The sequence below is a fragment of the Podarcis raffonei genome, chromosome 6, assembly GCF_027172205.1.
Source record: "Podarcis raffonei isolate rPodRaf1 chromosome 6, rPodRaf1.pri, whole genome shotgun sequence".
In the NCBI taxonomy this organism is placed as follows: domain Eukaryota; kingdom Metazoa; phylum Chordata; class Lepidosauria; order Squamata; family Lacertidae; genus Podarcis; species Podarcis raffonei.
This window is the reverse complement of record NC_070607.1, coordinates 67,175,093-67,198,395: the sequence shown is the minus strand read 5'-3', so window position 1 is coordinate 67,198,395 and position 23,303 is coordinate 67,175,093. Positions and strand designations below refer to the sequence as shown.

The 23,303-nt window shown below is 44.0% G+C and overlaps 1 protein-coding gene across 7 annotated transcripts in view; it reads left to right on the top strand.

The window, feature by feature from the left end:
* Positions 1-23,303, top strand: part of NAV1 (neuron navigator 1) — a 263,232-nt gene that overhangs the window by 90,676 nt on the left and 149,253 nt on the right. For 5 of the 7 annotated variants that reach the window (XM_053393690.1, XM_053393694.1, XM_053393693.1 and 2 more), the window contains one exon: positions 836-1,699. The exons of 1 other annotated variant lie outside the window; for it this stretch is intronic. In XM_053393690.1, coding sequence (XP_053249665.1) covers positions 836-1,699 — 864 coding nt within the window. Of the gene's footprint in view, positions 1-347; positions 1,700-23,303 lie in introns of those variants that run through there. One more of the 7 variants, XM_053393696.1, reaches the window with a different exon arrangement.

The window sequence follows — 23,303 nt, the reverse complement described above, 5'->3', positions numbered from 1 at the left end:
AAATGACCCCAGCGTCAGGGGTGCCAACTCGAATAAAATATTGGGACGATAAGCCCCACCCCACATAATCACATGATGCGGTGCACGCACACAATTTGAATGGCAATAGCTATCGACTTTTGGGGGGCGGTCCCCCCAATATTTTATGGGGCGGGGCAAAGGGATCTCAGCCCCAAGGAGTTGGCTCCTGTGCACAGGGGGTCTGTCAGATGACTCTCCCCCCTGTGGGGACTGGCTGCTGGAGCGCCTTGCCACGACGTCTCCCCCTTCCCCGCCTATGCCTGCCTTCCGCTGTCGAATGCGCCCTGCTCTCCCTCGGCGCCTCTCAAGCGCGGAGGCAGGCAAGGCTCCGCGAGTGCGCGCGCACGCGTACTTATTCGCCGATGTCCACACGCGCACACACACCCTCACGCACAATTACACACGCCTCCTCCCGAGCCAGAAATAGCCTCGCGCGCGTCTCGCGCCCCCACTCCACTCCCTTTCTCTGCCGAGCCGGCAGCATCTCGCGGGCGGGCAGGGAGGGCCCGTTTTTTGTTCGCCTTGCCTCTCGCTTCGCTTCCCCCCTCAGTTTCCCCAGCGGCGCTGGAGGAGATAGGAGGGGCCGGGCGCTCTGCGCTTCTGTGAGCGCGCGCGCGCCGGGGCGGGGAAGGTGGCACCGGCTGCTTTGATAGCGTGTGTCTCTCTTTTTTTCCTGTTTTATCCCACCTCCTCCTCCTCCCTTCTCCCCCCACCCCTCCTCTCTCTCTTTCTCCCCTCCCTCCCTCCCCTCCTCCGACCTTCCCGTTTTCCTCCTCTCCTCCTTTCATTCTTTCTTCTCCCTCCGTTGCTTCAGAGGCTGGGCTTTTAAATGGTTTCCTCGCGGCGGGCGGGAAGAAGATGCTTGGCAGCGGCGGCGGCAGCAACAGCAACGACGTCAGGAGGCTGCAGCGCGACGCGGAGCTGAGCGGCGACGAAGGGCCCGAGGAGGCGCTGAGGGGCTACAAGAAGCAGGCGTCGGCGTCGTCGGGCGACGGCAGCAACAAGGCCATGATGCAGAAGCGCGGCAGCGCAAAGGGCCCCGGCGGCGTGGCGGCGCCCAAGGCGCCGGCCGAGCTGAAGGTCTTCAAGGCCGGCAGCGTGGAGGGCCGAGGGCCGCTGGCCTCGAACCTGCGCAAGCAGAAGTCGCTCACCAACCTGTCCTTCCTGACGGACAGCGAGAAGAAGATGCAGCTGTACGAGCCCAAGTGGAGCGACGACATGGCCAAGGCGGCCAAGGGCTTCGGCGGCCGGAGCCTCAAAGGCGGCAAGGAGGCGCCGCCGCTCATGTCCAAGAACCTCTCGCGCTCCGAGCACTCGCTCTTCCAGGCCAAGCTGGCGCCCTCGGCCGCCGGCAACAAGCCTCCGCCGCCGCTGGCGCCGCTGCCCTCTAACCTGGGCAAGCCCAGCCGCATCCCGCGAGGGCCCTACGCCGAGGTCAAGCCCCTCAGCAAGGCGCCCGAGGCCGGCAGCGGCAGCGACGACCTCAAGTCGGACGACGAGATCCTCTCCAGCAAAGGCAAGGCGGCGCAGCAACAGAAGCAGCAGCAGCAGCAAGCGGCCACCCAGCCGGCCGGGAAAGGGGCGCCGGCGGAGGAGAAGGCTTTCCTGAAGGTGGATCCCGAACTGGTGGTCACGGTGCTGGGCGATCTGGAGCAGCTGCTCTTCAGCCAGATGCTCGGTGAGTCCGTCTCTGCCGTCCCTCCCTCCCTCCCTTCCCATGGATGGATGGATGGATGGAAAGCTGCCTTGCTCGGTGAAGGTTATTGGGGAGACTTGAGTGGGAGGAGGAGTGAGCGTCCCCTCCCCAGAGGACAGGTGTCAGCCGGCGCTCTTGGTTTTGGGGTGCCTGCATGGATTGGAGGGTGACCCTCCGCAGGCTTTCCTGCTCTCTTTGCAGAGGGATGCGGTGTAGCATTTGACTGCCTTGCCTTGTAGGGTGCAAGGGGATTTTTAAGTGTGAGGAGTAAGCAAGTTCGGCTCCAAAGTAGACCACTTCAGCCTGCTTATTTTATAACTGTAAGCACTCCAGGAGGCTTTCCTATCGCCTTCTTAATTCATTCATTTATTTTTGGTTTATCCCTTGAGTATAGCAAATAGGCTGTCTTTCACATCATCCCTGCCCTCCATCCAGAAAAACCCTCTAGGCTCCCTCCAAAAGAGGCATCTCAAACCTAATTGAGCCAGCATACTAATAAATGTTAGTTAAAATCCCCCAGTTTTCTGTGCAAAGGTGAAACAGGTAGCAGAGGTGGGCAGGAGGGAAGATAAATTTGATTCTGGTTTTTTTTTTCTTTTGCTCAAGATATCCAGGTTAAGGGAAAGCAAGGGAGAGAGAAACGTTATTATTATTATTATTATTATTATTGCATTTTAGCTGATGAACCAGAGTAGATTTAGTTAACAAGGGAGAGCTGTAAGAATAGAATGAACCCTGATCTGGGGGTTCAGCAGCAATGAGTGGAAATGGGGATTGCATGAGGATGCCGTAATTGGTGTTAAAATGGATGGCACCCCCTTTACTATATTAGGGAGGAACAGTCGAAAAGGTCTATTGCTGCATATGCAGCTATGCCATGCGAGCATCCATATGGCAAACCTGTGAAGGAGGTATGTGTGCGTGAGAGAGAGAAGCAGAAATTGTGACTGCAACATGGGCTGTCATCCATGGAGCTGAGGCAGCAAGGACTGTGAGATGCTGCAAGACAGCTGGATTGCAGGCTGTGTCTGCATTTCCCATAAGGGGGTGTGCACACAGGGCACAGAATGAGCCGTCATTGCCTTCTGGTTGCTGTTGGTGAAAGAGGGGAGTGGTCGCTAACATAGCTCCCGTGCCAGCTGCAGCTGAAATGAAAACCTGCAACATGACAGTGGGGTACATGGCAGTGAGGAAGGAAGGATGTGTCGGTGCCTCCAGAACAGACAGAGAGGAGTAGACCCTGTTTGGTTACTAGGGAGATCTGCATAGGAGCAGCAGTTGCTAGCGCTTCAGTGCTGCTCTTGCTCTACTCCACCTGGAATCTCTCTATTCGAGACACCCGCCCAGGAATGGCTGCTTTGCAGATGTCATAGGCTTAAGCGTAAGGGAATACATAGCAGCACCTCCTAAGCACCAACAATTTGGTTTCCATGCAACGGCTCAGCTCGTAATGATCAATCACTACGGAATACAAAACTCCCTGTTCCTCTCCTGCCTTGTAAATGCTTCTGTAACTGAACAGCAGGAAGATAATTCAAACAGAAGCTTCTGCATTTAGGAACAGAAAGTCGGGAATGATGGGCACTAGGTTGGCGCTTTTAGAAACTTAGGATTGTTTGAATTGCCTTCAAATGCTGCCTATATCTTGCAAAACTACCACACCCTTTGCATTGACTGCAACTGATGCTACTGGCTGAACTAAGCACAGGGCATAGATTCAGGTGCCAACAGCACTATCTATGTGGGATGGCAGACCAGAGCTGTAATTTGAGGTTGCAGGAGCACAGGCAGGGGAGTGGTTATGGAGGAGGAGACTGGTAATTAGATGCTGTAGAATGGGAGGTGGGAGATAGGGAACTCAGTGCTGGAATAAGGAGCTATGGGGTTGGGGCTGAAGGACTTTATGACAGGTAGAACATGGGTCTAGAGTGTGGGCAGGACTCAACTGGAGTCCCAACAGCACTGTAGGGCCTGCTGCTGATTGAGGGTGGTAAATGGAATATGTGTAATTAGGGCACTGTTACACACGATAGCGAAAAAAGGGCAGTACCTTAGTGAAAGAGCACATGCTTCGTATGTGAAAGGTCTCTGGTTCAACCCTTTGCATCTCCAAATAGAGCTGGGGGAAAAACTCCACCTGAAAGCCCCAGAGAATTGCTGCCACTGAATATTGACAATACTGAGCTAGATGGATGACTGCCCTTTCTGTAAGAAGGCAGCTTCCTGTTTTTCCTAAATGGAGATAATATCTCTGTAGGAAAACAGTTTATGCTCGGGTGTGTACCCCATCACATTTGAAGATGGTGTGACAATATTCATGGCAAAATAATATTTGTGCCATTTTGAAAAATGACAGTGTGCTATCTTCGTGCAGGGAAAACTGTGATTTACCAGATAATGCTGGAGCGAGGGTGGAAAGGGAATGCAGAGCCAGCATAGAATGTAAAGATCTGTATCAGAGTTACTGGGCATTGGCAGAACTGGGGAGAGTACCATGCGAGGCTAGTGTAGCAAATATAACTGGGCATTAGAATGGGTAGCATTGGCAAATTCATGGAAGGGAATGACAGGGAGGGCTGCCATTTGGGAATTACAAGTCTGTAAATCCATAGAGTGAAACTTCTGTGTAGTGTATCCCCCATCCCGCACTTGGCTGTAGCAAAGACCAGGTTTTTTGGTTTGCAAATGAATATGTTTTTTAAAAATCACAACAAAATGTGATATAGGAATTAGAGGCTTGGTTTTGCTTGTCCAGTGGGGGATGGAAGAAGCAGGTTGCTCAGCAGCTGGTTTGTGTTTCTAGTGGAAACACTTGGACTTCCATTTCCCCAAAGCTCCCTCCAGAAAGGAGATCACACTGCAGTCTTGGCTGATAATTGACCTGCTGTCTTTATTCCTCTCCCCTCTATTCCAAGGAAGACGTAGCTTGTAAAAGCTGAACAGTGTGTAAGAACTAGTTGGACTAGGAAAAAAGACAATTGAATAATGAAACCTGCTTTCTGCCCCTTCCTTGCACCTCCTTCTATTGCCTCACCATTGTATCATATAGAAACATGTTCACTTAGTTCCCATTTTGTAAAATGAAGAATTTGGAGCTTACCTTGATCTTCAGATTCTTCACTCTGTTTACACCCCCCCCCAAAAAAACCCACCCACCCACCACCAACAACAACAACACCTGGAGCATCCTGAGCACATGTTGAATTACCTTCCATTCTTGAGCTGGATGAAGAGAGAGGAAGGATACAGGAAAGTCCTAAGAATATATAAAGAGCTATACTCTATCAGATGAGATGTATGTTTAACCCAATGCCTGCCCCTGCCAGATTTGAATGCTTCAGTTAATTTATAATTGCATGGGGTTACAACAGAGTAGTGAATTCCTTTTGCTTGTAATCTTGGAAGCATAATGCTAGGGACACCCTGAATTTTAACTTCCTATATCTGTCTTCCATCAAATTACCTAGTTCTTGGATTAAGTTATACTGCTGGCAGAGAGTCCAATGTGAGCCGTGAGAAAAATATTTACTCTTGTTTTTGCTGTGTCTTGTTGAAAGAGCAGAAAACCTCTGTCTGTCCTCTTGTTATTTTGCATATATTATTTATCCCTTATTTGGGATCCCATTTTTTAGGTTGAAGCTTTATTTTTTATATTTTTTATTGCTTTACTTTGCATAAAATGAGTCCTATTCCTGGTAACCCTTGTTGCTCCTGTTTGTCTTTTCTAGCTTTCTCTATGTAATATAGCCAGGACTGCTTAAAAAGTACCGTATTTTTTAAAAAAATATTAAAAAAATAAAAATTCATCACATTCTGTTTGTCCTTTTGGTGACTGTAGCACCATGTAGTGCTGCCATTTTCAGAAAGCTCTCTGTAGCAGTTTAAGGATCGCTTAAATGAATAGCAATAGCTAATTTGATCCTGTGTGCAACCTTTTTGGGTGTTACTTTTCCTTAATGTATGTGTAACTCAGCATCTACCATCACTGAAATTTATTTGCCATTTTGTTGTGCATCCCTGTAGTGCTAGGGGAACCTGCTGAAACTCTTCACAGTGTGCTTATGATTAAACTACTTTTAATTATTTGTCATTATATGCAGATCTGTTCACACCTTTTCCCAGGTTGTTAATGAATACTTAGCAAGAGCAAGTTCCCATGCAGATCCTTGGAGACACCTCATTGTACACCTCTTTTCACTGAGATAACAGCCCATAAATTCATTCTCATTCCTTTATTTATCCAGTTGAGTGATCCAGAAAAAGACATTCCACTTTATCCTGTGACTGTTAAGGTTTTTGGGAAACTTTTGTGAGGGGACCCCATCAAAGGTTTTTTTTTGGAAATCAAAGAAGGGTTAACCTTATCTACATTTTTTTTGCAAGATGGCCTCAATTTCTATTTGGTTAATGAGGTCTGATTCAGTGTAACACATCTCATGCCAGCAGCTAGAGATTCTCTTTGTAAGAAAAACCTGGTTTTCCACGGATGGATGGGGTGGAAGAAGATAAGAGATAATTACAGAGCAGGATTGGGGAATTATAGTTCCCATCATGTCTGACCATTAGTCTTGCCATGGGCATAGCCAGGGGGGTGCAGGGGACAGCTGCCCCCCCAAATCAAGTAAATAAATAAAAATACTTAACTAATTGACTAATTGCATTGCAGTTAACTTGGTTTGTCCCCCCAATATAAAGCCTCCTTCCCTAAATAAATCCTGGTCACACCCATGAGCCTTACTTGCTGGTGCTGATGGGAACTGGAGTCCGACAACATCCAGAGGGCCACAGGTTCCAGGCTTTTTCTCTATTTCTCTGTTGCAATCAGTAGATGTAGATCGGTATTGCTCACAGGTTATTTTGCACCTTCACTCCTTTTCATATTTCCCAGTGCTTCATTTCCTTGCCCATCCATGTTTCGGTATTATTCTTCCTGCATTTTAGCACTTCCTCCTCCTAGTACTCTGAGCAGCTCACAAGCTGTGCTCAGTACTGATTGTGCACTTGGGTTCTAGGTATGTGTCCTACCACATACGGTAGTTTCTCTTTGGGAATGGCTGGTAGCTTGGAACATGAAAAGTTAGGCAATCCCCTCCTTTCCCCATAAAATAAAGAAAGAAATAGCATGTCTCTTGGTGCAGATCACTGCATACATGATATGTGCTATGTCAGCATAAAAAAGGGAGTGAAATTCCCTCATAGTAGCGGAGGAAATCATAATGAGGGACACCCTGGGATGTTTGCCTGGACTAACACAAAAGATATCCAGGAAGTTAAATGCCTCTTCAATGAGGTTTTAATGTTGGTTCAAAGAAATCTAGACATAGGACTCTAATCAGAGAGAACTCAGAATGAAGTGCAGATTGCATCATCTGTTTGTGGTATATCCGGGTACATATTGGGTTAAAAATAGCTGTTGCAGGTGTATCCTTGGCATCAATTAGCCAGTGACTCATTTTGTATATAACCATGGTCAAGCTGCTGCTATCAATGGACCACATTTCCCTTTGAAAGTGAAGAAGCACATCATAGAGATTATACACTGAAATATCAGCGTGAATAGAACTATGGATTTTGACTTGTGGGTCTCATTCTTTCCCTAGTCTTTCAGCATGTTAATGGCACCACAAGAGCGCATGCCATTCGAGCAATCCCAGTGAGTTTTCAAATGTGTTAGCAACATAAAGTCTGGAAATTGAAGAAATCGCTATACTTCATAGGAAGCTTGGTCACAGGGATGCTGTTAAGAATGCTTTCCACTTTGCAGCAAAATCATTAACACACTATCAGTCATTATGGACACTATGCTCTGCCACCATGTCTGCTTCTGAATACCAGTTTCTGGAAACTGTGGCGGGGAACAAACCAACCAACCAATCATTTTATTTGTATGCTGTGTTTCCAAAGTTAAAACCATGCTCAAGGTGGCTTGCAACAATTAAAAAATTACAAACAACCAAAAGTAGTCATAAACAATAAATAAAACATCATAATGTACAAAACCAAGTCACACAATTTCCACGTAAATCGTAATAAGATCTAAAATAAAGATTAAAAAATAATATCAGTAACAGCAACAACCCTCCCAAAACAATACCCCAGCCCAAGAGTCTATTCAGCAGTCTTGACTTTTGCAGCTGGAGCCAGTCAGGGCCCTGCTCTCCCAGTCCCTGTGAAAAAAGGCTTGCAAGGCAAGGAGCATGTCTTCCAGGACTCACAGCCACCTACTGGTCTGCATGTGTCTGGGATTCTTTCAAAGAATGCAGCGGTAAGTGTACTACAGTCTGATTCTGCAAGGCACTTCTTATTTTTCTAAGCAGGTGTTTGTGCCCAGGATCACTTAACACTGGTTAGTAAATGTTTTTAACTGTTAAGAGATCCTGGGTATGCACTTTCTCTTTGTTAATTTAAGACCCACTGGTGAATTATAGGGATTCCAGTAATTCAAAAAGTCAAAAGCAAATGAAAAACTGGTCAATGGCAATGAAGAACCCACAATTTCAGTCATGCTGTGTTCCTAAGTATTTTTTGCTATCTGCTTCAGTGTGTGTGTTGTATGGAGAGAGTATCCCTGTGAAAGTGCACAGACATGGAGGAGATTGTGGCCAACAGTTACCTGCTGGGTGGAGATACTAGCAGGAAGAAGAGTTGCTTTGTCTTTGGTTTGGACAGTAAAACTGTGAAAGCCATTACTTTGGAAGGAAGGTTAGGATATTAAATACATACATACACACTTTTAGGACAGTTGCACCCGCTGTATTGAAATCAGAGGCAAGAATGTTCATCTGAGGCTAGTAGTGCACAAATTACATCTATCCCGTTATCTCAGGGGTCAGCAAACTTTTTCAGCAGGGGGCTGGTCCACTGTGTCTCAGACCTTGTGGGGGGCTGGACTATTTTTTTTTGGGGGGGGGGGATGAATGAATTCCTGTGCCCCACAAATAACCCAGAGATGCATTTTAAATAAAAGGGCACATTCTACTCATGTAAAAACACGCTGATTCCTGGACCGTCCATAGGCCGGATTTAGAAGGTGATTGGGCCGGATCTGGCCCCGGGCCTTAGTTTGCCTACCCATGCATTATCTCCTTTAGACCTCCCATTCCTTGCTCATGTCAATTCTGTTGGGTATCAAATTCCATTCTATATTGACCTTGTTGGATATGGCCTGTTGGGGCTTTGTTTGCAAGTTCTTCATCCGTTCTCTAGTAACCTGAGATTTCCACACCATTTAACTCACTGACTTCCCAACTCTCAGAAGACTTTCTCCCAGTCTGTTTGCTTTTCTTTGTCTTTAATTTCTCTTTAAACTATTAGGTTTCTCCTTATGTCATTCTTTGCTGTGACATGGGACTGATCCAACTATTAGTGTTTTCCGCCCCAACTGGATCCTAAGCTTGCTTTCTCAGAAGTTAAATGGGTTCATCGTTTTGCTACTGCATTGTGTTTGGGACTCTACAGACCATTAGAGGTAGCACATGCCGTGCCCAGAGAGCTCATTATTTTGCACCTTGATCTTGATAGTAGTTGAAATAAAGCTCTTGCTTTTTGATTTCAGTGGAATTTGCATCAGTGTAATGGGCTCTGGATTGGGCTGTAAAGCTTGGACCTTGTTGGCTGATGGAGCTGTCAAAAGATGGTACATCCATAGCAGGAATCTAAGACACCTTGTTGTTATAAACATCTGAAAATGAGACATTGATAGGTCGATTGACCAAAACCTGGAACATGTATTATGTTGTGTTCAGATGCTGAGGAACACGTGCCAATTACTTTAAGAGAAAAGAAATTCTAAGAGGAGCAGATGTTCAAAACTATCAGAGCAGGGAGCTGTAAATATAAACATGGCTGTGGTTTGGTTAGAGGGGGCTTGGCCACTCCTCCTCCACATATTTTAACCATCCTGAGATTAGGAGAAGGAGGGCTGCAAGTATCTATGCTTGCATAATTATTGCTATCACTTAATAATAGTCGAGACTTTGTAGAGAACATGTTCAAGCTTTGCTGTTGGAATCTGTCTTCATGTTTTGGTAGGGATCTCTAGAGGTTCTTGCAGCAGAAACATCTGTTTTTGTAGTGACTATTTTCAACATACAAATTATATATTGCATGTCTGCTAAAGGCTGAGTTGTAAAAGGTTGTGGTATATGGGTTTGGTAGATACATAGACAACAGATTGGTGAAGGAAGGTCAGAGCTGTAAAGGAACTGCATAAAAGGAAAACCTCTGTGTTCCTGTACCCTCAAGTAGGGCCACAAGTACACATATTTATGTGAATGCAAAATAGATAACAATTATGCTTTCAATCCAGCATCTTTTGTACAAGAACCAATGTAGTTTAATGGTTTACATGGTGAACCAGGCCTGGGAGGTCCTGGGTTCAAATCACCCCTCAGCCATGAATATATCACTTGAGTGGCTTTGGGCATGCTACACTTTTTCAGGCTAACTGACCTCCCAGGGTGGTTGTGAAACAATTTTCAGTTTTTGTGCAGACTTTGAAATCAAACACAATTCTTTAGCTATTTATTTCTTAAAAAAACAAACCAGACTGAACTGATTGCATTACATACCGGTATCTAATCTAGCTAACTGACTGTTCCAAGGGCAAAACAGGCTTACTTTAACTCACACATGCATGCACACGCATGCATTTCAGGGACTTGAGCACATCTTGTTGAGCACTTTACCTGTCACAACAACCTCTGTCAAGATAATTCCATCAACAGTTATTCACCAGGAAAACTAAATGGAACCTCCAGGAGGAATTCAGTGTTGCGCGATGCTGATCATTCCATCAGCGGAAGCATTACAGCTTGCCAGATGGGAACGATCCCTCTCTCCTCTCTCACATGCTGTTCTGGGGCTTCTCTTCACCCCCCAGCCAATTTTTTTTGGGGGGAGGAGGGGAGAAGCCCCATTGCACAAGCAGAAATCTTTGCACAGGCTTCCATTGATGGGACTCATCATGTGAGTCCCGCTCATCTTGTTCAGGTGTAGCATACATCCAACAACAGGTGTTTGGACAAACAGGAGGGCTGTTGCTTTAAAGGCCCGCGTGTGAGCTTCTCAGAAGCTTTGGTTGGCCACTGTTGGAAACAGAATCGAGGACTTGATAGCTCTTTGAACAACGTCAACAGTTGGTAGAGCACCAGACTCTTAATCTCAGGGTCGTGGGTTTGAGCCCCATATTAACCGAAAGATTCCCTTTCCAATCTCTCTGATTCTCTGATTCTATTACTCTTACTGTGTTCTTATATGGAAAACACGACAGCATGGGTGCTATTCTCCTGACCTCTGGTTTGTCATGCTGATGCTGATTGGTGTGAAGAAGAGGGGTGAGACGGCAAGGTCGGCATGGTGAAAATGTACTGGCCAAGAGCACTGGATTGGCTCCCCCACTGCATATTGCACTGCATACTGCATTGTCACCCCTGCCCACACTGCCTGGTAAGCAGCAGTGGAGGTCAGGTGAGTGAGTGGCAGTGGCCTACCACACTGCCTGCTACGGAAGATAGATAATGTTACATTCAGTGTGACTCTATAAAGTCTTGAGTGTAAGCAGTAGATGATGTATAACTGTGGCAGTGTTTTCTGCTTGGAGTATTCCACCAGTCCTCTGTGGACTTACAGCAATTCAGGGTACCTATACCACTGTCTGTTCAGATTTTTGTCAAGATTGGATATGGATTGCAGCCAGCCAACTGAGAGTTGAGGGACTGAGAGTCCATTTGCAAGACTGACCATTGCTAATTAATTGATTTATGAATGAATGAATGATCACTCTGGGAAACCTTTAATCTTAAGAGATGGCACTCCCCCCCCTCCCGCCATCACAGGAATTGATTAGAGTGGTAACCTGCCCCCCCCCCCGGGCAGTACTTGAGTTTGGGGTTCAGAAGCGTATGTGCATCTCTACAGTAGATTAGAGATCTGTGTAATTAGAATCCAAAGTATGGCATTATTAATACTGATATGCTATAGTCTTCAGGCACAGAATGTGAAGTATATAATGTTAGCTTCTCTTTATGTTTCAGAATTTTGTTTTCTTTGTAAGCAGTATTTCTTCTATGGTATCTCACTCCCTTTGTCCCTCTTACTTTGTCAATGATTTTCTCATTTCCTCTGCTTTCAACTGGGCTCTCAGGGCTTTACCCTTGATAGTGTTAACTCCACAGAACCATTGACACCAGAGTATTTCTAATAAAACCCAGAAAGCTTTGGGGAATCAGGTCATTCCTGATATGGAGAAAACTAAGGCAGGCGTGGTCCACATAAAATAAGCGCTCATGTAAAGAAGGTGGGGCCATCATTTTGGCATATAAGTTAGCAAAAGCTAGGACACGCTAGCTATAAATAACTTGTTAATTGCTTCCTGTTTTGCAAAGCATCTGGTATGGACAATGATCAGAGGAAGATGCTGATTTATTTTACCCTGGCTTGGGTTTATAGTTCTTGGTGCACTGGGACCTTGTTCAGTTTTGTTTGTGCTTTGGCCTCCTTTACTTTTTTATAATCAGTTGAGTATAGTGATATGAAAGGCCCTATAATTATATAAAAACATAGTGGCTTGAACAGAGATGTTCTTTGAGTCATTTTTAGACCTATGATTCTATGGCTAACCACTTATTTTGTCACTAGATTGCAGGAAACCACTTCTAAGAATGTTCCTTTGAGCAAAGTCAAGATCTCTTGTACATGTTTAATTTCTTGTCAAAGGCATTTTGGACACCTTTGATAATACCTTCAAACCATGTAAAATGTTGATATGGGATAAAGACCCCACTTTGAGCAAAATGTGAATGATCTTAACTGAAATGGGATTCGGAATGGCACACATGGTTTCCCACTCATTTGTATCTGTACGGTCCTGTGGGCTGTGGGCTGATGTGAGTGATAATGATTTGCTTAGGGTCACCCAGTGAACTTCCTGATTGGGTGGGGCCAAGAACCTCAGTCTCTTATCTGTTTTAGTCTGTCACTCTATCCAGTGTACCACTCTGGCCCTCACCCCACCCTTCCTCCAACTCTACCAGGTCTTGGATAAGTGTTCTCTTGAATTATTTTCTTCCCAATCAGCTTCATGCTCAGTGATTTGAGGAATATTCATCTCAGAACTCATTAGAAGCACCCATGGAAGCACCCAGGTGGAGATGGAGGCTGCATTACCTTGAGGGATTTGTTCCAGGTCACTGCAGAACTGGTGATTATCTCTTCTTTTTAAGGTGTGCTACATAACCTTGTTAATGATGCCAACCATTTGTGACAATGCATCCTTGTGTTGATCACAGGAGTAATTCTGGCTCTAAAGAAATGTGACATCTTCCCATGCTCAGTTTCATTTCTCCGATTTTAGCTCTACTGTACTGTTTCCAGCTTCTAATTCTCCTTTATTTCCACATGAAAATTTCAAATTATTGTGCTTCTTCCTCCTTAAGGGCAAGTTGCATGTCCTTGATGCTTTTATTTTAACTTAAAAGCAGAAATGGGGTGGTGGTGAACTGGCTCGGTATAAGACAAGTGTGATGTAATTTAACTAGTTGTCTGTGACAACACAAAGACAACTGAAGATGGGATTGGTCATGGTTCATGTTCTTTGACTTCAGCCCTGCTAGCATCATTGTCTTCCCAACCACATAGCTAATGGAGTTCTCTTTGGAGATTCCCTGTGGTGCATGGTGACATTCACACGGCAACTTTTGCTTCTTATCCTGTTGCATGGCTCTCACAGCCCATGTTCAGACTCTTCTGTTCCTAGAAGGAAGTGCCTCTTCTGTTGAAAGAAGTTGATCCTAGCACTGTCAGGAGATGGGATCTTTTGCTGGAGTAGTGCAGCTTATAAAACAGCTCTTTTCCTTGTGGCAAGGGGGAGCTCTAAGGTCAGTGTTGTCCACCAGAGGGTGAGTAGAGATGCATAATCGTTCAGCATCCATATACTTTAAGGGCTTCTGGTGCGTCTTTTATACAAACAGCTAAAGAAAGAGTATTGTCATGTACTTGCAAGACATGCATAGATACAGGTGTTACCTCTGCTTAGGTTTAATTTTGAAGGAGCTCCTGGTGTCCCCCCAGCTGATTCGGACCACAGCGGCTAAGAATTAAGGAATTTAGTACTCACCAGTAGGTACTTTCTTTTCCTGCACACACATGGACTTTCCTTATTAAAATGTATGGGCTCTGTACAAAATTCAGCTCCTGGACTGTCTAGGCCTTAGTTAATAGAGTTTAATGGGCTTAAATTCAATATGGCAGGAGACATGCTTGCAAGAGGAATAGGGAGGGGCCCAGGAGAAGCAAAATGCTTGGCAGTGGGGAGATTAAGTTCCCCACACCTGGTCTAGAGTTTTTGGTCACTTCACAAGCAGTTGATTAGCAGCAGACCAATCCCCCTCTTCCTCGTCCCCAGCTGAGTGGATCGAGGTGAAGGATCCCACGGTTTATACTAAAGAGCACACACAACAGTGTAATCAACTTTATAATGAGCTCCTCAGACTGGCAGCAGTGACAGCCATTGTGGCATTTCCTGTTCATGTCATGTTTAGCTTCTGTTCCAATATCAGCTTTCATCAAGCATAGGCAAGAATAGTAGTTAAATACTACTATTACATATGCTACATATATGAACCAACATCACCTCTCCTTCTTTGCTTCAGAAGCCCAAGTCCCTGATGTTACCCAGAGGCCAATTAAGGAAGGCAAGGGTTGTTCATTGGGCAGTCATGAGTGAACAGAAGTGCATTATGGTTTTCTTGGGCATTGGGGAAGCCAGTAAGACTGTTGTTCCCTAAAGGGATGAGAAGCTTTTAGTCTTGTAGCAGCATCAGTGTCTTGACTTTAGCAAACTATGGTCATTTCTCCTTATTTTCATATATATAGTAAAGAAAACCTTATGTGACTGGAGATGGTGCATATATGTTCAAATTGTTGCTTTTCCCACTGAAACATGTAGAAGTGTCACCCCTGTTCTTTTATAGCTGCTGTTTCTTTGTGTTTCACTGAGAGAGGCAGGGACTTAAAGGAATGTGAATGATTGGATAGAGTGTGGTGTTGATAACACCAAGGTTGCAGGTTCGATCCCTGAAAGGAGCAGTTGCATATTCCTGCATTTCGGAGGGTTAGACTAGATTATCCTCTGGATCCCTTCCAATTCCATGATTCTATCTTTTGTCTGGTATTTGTACAAAAATACAGTAGAGTCATGTGAGAACAGCCCTTGAGAGGATCAAAAAAGACAAAAATAGTGAATTTCAGATCTTAATATTGCCTAAGTACTAATTGGTTTCAAAATGTGATGGTAAAACATGGCAGAAGTGTTAGCAACTGATATGACTTTCACAAAGGCGGAGAATATCCAGCCCTCCCATGAAACAACACAAGAGAGTGTTGGACAGTATGCTAACTTTAGATCAGGCTATCTTGGGATATACTTTGGTTTTCAGTCTTTCAGACTTTTCCAAGACAAATCAGGACAGTTGCCAACTTCATCTTGGGATTCAAGAGATGGAAGTTCTGCATCCTAAATCTGTGTTTTGCAGCTTTGTAATGCTTCCCACATGATGGCTTTAGAAAACAGATACCTTCATCTTCGATCAGTGCTGCTGGGAAAAGCCAAGAAGCATTGAATCTTGTGCCAGAATGTGTACATTTTCAAGGAAGAAAAATAACCACAGTCTGATCTGATGTTTTAGAAACAGTGATGGCTAGTTTCCATGTAAAGTCACTCATCCTAACCTATGCCACTTGCAAAGAGAAAAGTAGGTGCATTAATTATGAATAAACATGGGTATGCCTGCACCTGTAATGCAGCTATCTTGAGGGCAGTTCACAACTGCTTTGTTAAAATTTTATCATCTGCTTTTTCACTAACACTCTCAAGACCTTTTACACAGTCCTGCTAGAACAGGTTGGATTATATAATAAAATAAAACTATAAAACAAGGCACCATACATATCAGAATTTGATGTAAGGAGCTAATGGGTTTTGTAGTGCTGATATTGTTCTGATAAAACAAAGGGGGCAGAGGGATCATGCCCTCTTTCAAAAATAGTGTGCTTTTAAATTGCCAAATATGTAGCAGTCAAAGGCACTTTTATGCCCCTTTCTTGGTATAGCATATTTGGCAGCTGCAGATTATCATAATGAATGCTACAGATATCCTATTTTGTTCATAGATGGCCTATTGGTCACCTCAGAATAATCATGCCATTGATTCTTCCTTTCTCTTTTTCCTTCTCTCTCCTGGTTGCTGTGGCAGCCAGTAACCCAGTCCTGGCTGTCATGTTTCTTTATGATGATGTGTTCATGTCCACATACCCAGTTTCCTAAGTAAACGTGGCAGTCAGAACTGGAATGCTGGAAGCCAGCTTAAGCAGTAGGGGCATCAAACAGTTGACAGCCCCTCGGATGGCAGGTTGGGGAAAAGTTTGTCTGATGCCGATGTGTATAAGGTTAGAGAATAGGACACCTTCTGGCCAGCCAGGTTCTTAGTCTGTCTGTAGAAACTGGTTGAAAGACAGTGTTGGAAACAACACAGCAGACAGCAATATGGCAAATATCTAGTGCGACTCTATTCAAGTTCTAGGCTTGTCATTGCAAATTACATAGGAGACTGAATCTTGAAACATCCCCAAAGCTGGGCATGTGAAGAACAGCCAACAGCATTTTGCCAGCTCTTAACAGTGCAGTTCTAAGCCTGTTTGCTCAGAATTCAGAGAGGCTTATTCTCTAGTCCAGTGTTTCCCAACCGGGGGCATGTAGCCCCCCCGGGGGGGCAGGATAGTCTAAGGGGGCCACAGGTGAAATTTGTGTAAATGGGAGGCCACAGCATGAGGCTAGGAGGCCACAGAGGGAAGTTAGAAATGAAAAAAAATCCATTTTTTAAAATAAAAAAAAATTCTGTTTGGCTGGCTATCCATTGGCTAATTAGAAGTGGGTAAGGGGATGGCACTCCTTTTTGCCACGAGTGTTATCTTGGAGCAGTCCTGGCTTTGTTTCCAGTGGGAGAGGGTGATTGCTGAGCTCCTGTTTTGACGAGTAGAGCCCGCGATCCAGAACCCCCTGGTCAGGTAAGTGCAGTGGTGGTGAGGCAATGGATAGGGTTGGGTGAGCCAGAGCTGCTTGTTGCTGCCGCCAGTGCTGGGCCTGGTGGCAGCCTGGGCCTGACTCTGCAAGGCACAGGGTGCAATCCGCTCCAGCTCCTAGTGGATCAGAGCCTTTGGATGTTGCCAAGGGGCACAGGGCCCGTTGGCAGCATCGTCCTGGCTCTGCAAGGCATGAGGTGAAATCCACCCTGACTGAGCGGGGTCGTCTGGTGCTGCTGACTTGCATCTAGTAAATAAGTGTCTACTCAGAAGCTTCACTGAGTTCAGTGGGCCTTACTCTCAAGTAAGCGTGTGTGGGGCTATAGTATTTTATCTAGGCAGCCAGCGCTCCTCTGGATAACAATATCTTTTTGCACCTGGTCAGTGAGGTCAGTGATTTTTTTTAAAATTCTCCCATTTATACAGAACTCCCTGTGCACCTTTTGGACTGTATCTGTAGGTTTTCCTCTCTGTGTCAAATAACTTGGGTCAAATAAATGTTGTTTACTTTTTATAATACATGGAAGATGGCTCTGCCTTGGGAGCTTCCAGACTCTCCTTCCGTGGAGGTTTCTAAGCAGTGGTTGGATGGCCATCTGTCATGGATGCTTTAGCTGAGTTTTCTGCATTGTAGGGAGTTGCACTAGAAAGATGACCCTTGGGGTCCCTTCCAGCTCCATGATTCTATGTTTTTCTGCTTTAACAATATTTCATTATGTTCCTATCATTTTATGTAATTGCATTTTGTATAGATTATAAAAAATATAAATAAAATATGTTCTATTTACAAACAAAACATTTGAATAGCTACCTTTCTAACAAAAGGATGGGGGGGGGGCAGTCAGGCATGGGCCTAGCTAGGATTTTTGTTAGGGGGCAGGCTTTTGTTGGGGGGGCAGAACCTCAGATTTGTATTGATTTTTTACTTATTTTATTGATTTTACTTATTTGGGGGGCAGCTACCCCCTGCCCCCCTTGGATACGCCCATGGGGGGGCACAGGAAGGAAACAAGGTTTGAAGGGGGCCATGGTCGGAAACACTGCTCTAAGTGTGTTTTAAGATTGCAACCTAAATGCCCTAGCATCTGAGCCATATCCTTAAAAGGGATTAGATCAGTTTCACAACCACTGGTTTATAAGAAAATGTAATTTGCCCTATGTACCATCTTTTAAGAGCTAATCCCCTTGCCCCCAGTTCTGGAGCCTATATTGGATAATTTATAGAAGCTGAGAAAGGCTACCAAGAATTTCCATTGGTTTTTATGACTTGGGACTTTTAAAACAACAAAACATTAGAATATCTCGGTAAAGCCAGAGCTAGTGGTGTAGTAGTTATCATACAATTTCAAAAAAAACAGGTATAGAGAATCTTGTACAAAGCTCCAGGTAGAGCTTCCCTCTTCTTTAGTGAGAAAAACTTACACATCAGTGCTTTTTTCCTGGTTATTTGCAAAATCATGTGGAATGCCCTTGTTAGAGAGGGATTATTATCTAAGTAGATAAAGTATAATTAGGAAACAATGGCCATGGGAGGCACAAAAGAACACCCGTCACGATTGTTGAACTCAGATAAATTATACTATTCAATGCAAGGAATTAATTAAGGTGCAACCCCATTTTATTATATGCAATGGCAGTAATTTCTGACCTGTCCTATAAAGCCCCAAGTAACAACTGGCCCAGTGCATTGATTTCATGTCGTGTCGCCTGGGCAGCATAAGGCTCTGATGGGGAGGTCAGCTTTACAGTATAGGTGGGAATGAGGAGAAGGGCATTCTAGAAACTGAGGTCAAATCATATTAGAGCCAATACAGATCTACAAAACTTCTATTGATGTTATTAGGACTGCTGTAAACTTAGAATGAATTTACACGAGATCAGAATGGAGTAGGCACTGGTGAGCCTCCACTTGTGATTTCTGTCTTGAATGAAACTTAACTTTTTAATGTTATATGTGTGTGCTTTCTCCTAAATGTGGGCACTTCACATGCTATATGATTACTGAATGTATGTGAATTTCTCCATCCCTTGATGGTGTTGGTTGTTACAACTCACGGCATGAGCTGGGAACATCATTACAGAGTTTTCCCACCCATGATCCTCTTGAGCAAATTTTCCTCCCAATTCCCATGACGACTGTAATTTTCCTAGCTATTCTATCAGATAGTTTAAAGCCGTGTGAATTTAACCATATAAATATTGGCAAACTGAGTGTGCTCTAACTTTATCTCTCAGAAAAGGCTTACTTATATTAACTAATGGCCCTAGGATAATAAACTTTTGTGGGTATGTGATCAGTGATTATGTATATATAGCTGCAAACTAAATAGATCACGAAAGCATTTCAATCCCAACCTCAATTTGCCTGCAAAGGGTACAGGCAAATTGACCCCACCACTGCAAGGCAAATGAGGGTCTCCTGTGTCCTTCTACGAAGAAGCCTGAAGGAAAATCATTTTTTTTCCGAGAGGCAACATGTTCCTCACAGAGCTATTTGGTATCTCACTTAGGCTGTGCCTGTGAGGTACTCTTCCAGCAGGAGAAAGAATGCAAAAGGGCTTGTCTGTGCCTTCTCCAAGACTCAGCAGGAGGACCCTCGCTGATTCATTCTCTTAGCAAATGAAAAACAGTGGGTGAAGCAGCAGGGATTCCAACCAAGCCCAGAGGTCCTCAGATGCTCAAATGATGGTGTTGCAGCTCATCCAGGTTTCCACGCTTACATGGCACATGAAATTCCCTGAGGCCTGCAAGGCCTATCCATGGGGAGTAATTGCTTCTCTGCAGGAGTGAAGGGATGTGCTGCCTTCTATTATGAACTGTTTGGCACAATTACACAGTTTAACATTTGAGTGCTTTGGGAATCGTGACTTTCCCTACCCTCAGCTAAAGTGCCCTGGGGCTGTACAGTCACTGGTCTGTCACAATGCATCAATACAACAGCCCATTGAAAGCGCTGCTAGTGTATAGTGGGCCCTGCATTCAGGGCAGGGGCTCATGTGGTTGACAGTCTTTGGCAGAATGAAGACAGTGCGCTTGGAAAAGTTTGATTCTGAAACAACTCGTGTGGCCCAGTTAGAATGCTTGTGTGGCGCTCCATTCCCGAAAAGTTCTACAGCTATGAAGGGCAGCAAGGATTGTTTCTCTCAGTTCAAAGCACACAACTGAGAACAGAATTCACAACCTTGATGCCAGTCTCAAATGAATTCAAATGAACAGTTAAGTCCGTCCAGAGTAGGAGATCCAATGTACATGCACGATTCAAGCAAGCAATTTTCTTTCTGTCGAAAGAAGTATTCTATATCTAATTATGCAAGGCATTGGGTGTAGTGGTTTGCTGCTCAATTTTCTAAATTTTTCTAGCAGACTTTCTGATGCAATTCCAGCTGAAAATGACAAAATATTCACAATGGGTTTTCTATTTATTGACTGGCTCAGCTCCATGATCAGGAACTGGTTTCAAAAGCTGGTTTATGTTCTCAGATCTGCCCTGTTTGACCTTGGGCTGAGTCACTTCCCTTCTTTGTATCTGTATCTCCTCTTCTATAATGTGCGAGGGATGATATACTTAGCTCTTTAGATTCCAGGATGGAAAAAGTAAGTCCACTCTTAGGTTAATTGATCAGTACACTGTCTTTTATAATGCCTCCTTTGTGATGAAAGCATACTGTGATAAGGAGCATTACTGCCCAGCCCCATATAACACAGATACAAGCTAGCCATTCTCACTTCATAGTTTACTGCATCAAGTCTAGAAAATATTGAAATACTTTATTGTCACTTGTACAACTTGTATACAGTGAGATTACACGAGCACCCCCCACTCAGCTCTCTTAGTCTTAATTCCCCTCATTTACTGACGCACACCCACCAAAACCGCAAGTCAGTTGCCCTGTTGTTATCTTTTCATTCAGCAACCTAACAGCCCACGAATAGAAGCTGTTCTTTACCCTGTTGGTGCAACTAATCATTCTTCTATATCTTCTGCCTGAGGGCAGGAGATCAAGAAAGTGCCGGCCAGGGTGTGAATCATCCCTAAGAATTTTCCTCACTCTCCTGAGGCAACGTTCTTCCGCTATTTCATTCAGTGATTCACGGGACAGCCCATAATATCTAGTGCTGTATTCACCACCCTTTGTAGGCACTTCCTATCAGATGACGTCAAACCAGCATACCACACCGTGATGCAGTATGAAAGGACACTTTCTGTTGTTGACCGATAGGAGATAATCAGATGTTGATTGACATCGTTCTTCTGCAATACTCTGAGGAGATGGAGTCTCTGTTGGGCTTTCTTAACCACCTGGGTTGTATTTATTTTCCAAGTAAGGTCTTCACTGAGATAAACGCCTAGGAATTTAAAGGAAGAGACTCTCTCCACGCAGCCCTCCCTGATGTACCTCAGGGCTAGTTCTCCTCTCTTCCTCCGAAAGTCCAACACCATCTCCTTTGTCTGATGATAAGAATATAAAAATCCAGCTGGATCACACCAAGAACATCTAGTCCTGTTTCCCAAAGTGGTCAACCTGATGCCTTCCTGGAAGCCTAAAAAGGCGGCAAGGAAAGACCTTTACTATTGCTCCCAAGGAACTGACTTTCGTTAGCACACTGACTCTGTTTAATTTAGCTGTACAGTGTTGCCCAATAGCTGTTTTCTCTTTTTAATTGCTTTATTTCAGTAAATTTCCTCATTTGTGCCCACTTGACTGCTTTGATCTGTGGAACTGGCTCTTTTACAGGTGCCACATACTGCACTGGTAAGAAGCCAGTCTACACATCCTATTTATTGACACCAGGCAGGTGCCCATCGTGCCCTCTGTTCAGCACCTGCTTAAAACAGTTTTGTGTAGGCAAGCCTATCCAGACATTCAGAGATGGTCTTTTTAGCCTATTGTTGATTGAAACTATCTTGTGAATGTTTCAGTAGCCGCTTTTAACAGTCTTTTATTGATAATATTAATGTATTGTTATAATCAAGTGGTATATAAATTTTGTTAAATAAAAACAAAAAACCCAAATAATAGACACCCAATAAATTCATCTTTCCGATATTACCAAATTAAAAGAAATGTATATATGTATACAGGTGTAAGGTCATTTGTTAGGCATTCCTGAGACTGATTATCCTATATGAATTTGTCTAATTACCTTTTAAAGTAATCTAACCTAATGACCACCGCCACATCTTTTGACAGCAAATTTTTAAAAAATGTCGCATGAATTAGGTTTTTGTTTTTTCAGTCCTTAATACGACTTTTCATCAGGTGAACACAGATTCTGCTGAGTAATAAAGTAATCTCTGCTGAGATGCATGTGCAAAAGGAAATGTGACTATATCTGTCATTTTAATCAGCCTGCTGAAATGTGACTGAGCCATTAGCTCCACTGTCACTGCAGGTTTGCTCCATCAAATGCCTTTTTATTATTATTTTGGAAACATTTCCAGAAATGAATTGCGAGAATAATTGTGTGGTCTAGAAAGCATCATTGATAGTAAAAGACTTTGAAAGAACAAATCTTTTATCAATTTATGCAAGCAATATAAATGTTTATTTGATTATGGTGTGTAGGTCCCAGCCTTTGGAGTATGATCCTGCAATAATAGGGAGTGAGTAAAATGCAAATTATGTACTGAGGCCCAATTCACATGTGACATTTTCCACATGGGGATAATAACTTTGTAGGATACCTCATATATATTCATGTACACTTTCCTGAGTGAAAATTGCACAAATATCTATTGGGTTTTCTGCAGACTGACATTTGTTCCATTTCAGCAGTAAACAGTGGGTTTTCCCAGGAAAAGCATCAGGATAAAAGAAAAACCTCTAGGACCCATTCCTAGAATTCAGGGGGCAAATCATGGGACAAATGGAAGTGTGGATTAGCCCTAAAGAGTGATGATAAAGAACTAAGGTAGGGTCGCACGGGGACAGAAAAATAGTTTCCTTCAAGTTTGGTTCTGAAGTTTTGTGGTTCTTTGGGACTACAGAGGCATTGATGTTGTACACATTAGGCTTCAGCCAGGATATTAATTCTGTTGATGAGATGGCTATTGATTTGTCAGTCCTGGAATTGGGTGCTGCAGTATTCCTACAACTGGGCCCATTCTTCCTGAAAATAAATCAACATTCTAACATTTATCACTGCAAATGGATCAAGAGGGTGTGTGATGAGGAAACCCAGTATGAAGGCATTGCATTACACCTCTTGCATTTGCAGATTGGATTTGTTTAGTTCCATATCCCTCATTCTCTGTTGCAGCTGATACTGGTTTTGCTGCAGGGAAAGGGAAGACCAAAACTGTTTGGAGGGAGAAAATGAGGAGAGGAAATGTTGAATTCAACAACTGACTCCTAGTGATTGTGTTACTGCAGTGCTTGTTTGAAGCTCAGTCCTAAGGAGAAAGACAAATGCAGAATGTGTGCAAGTTTGTGTGTCCGCGCATGCACACACACACAAATACACAACCCACTCGTATGTGAAAATGCAATTTGCCAGGTAGTCAAAC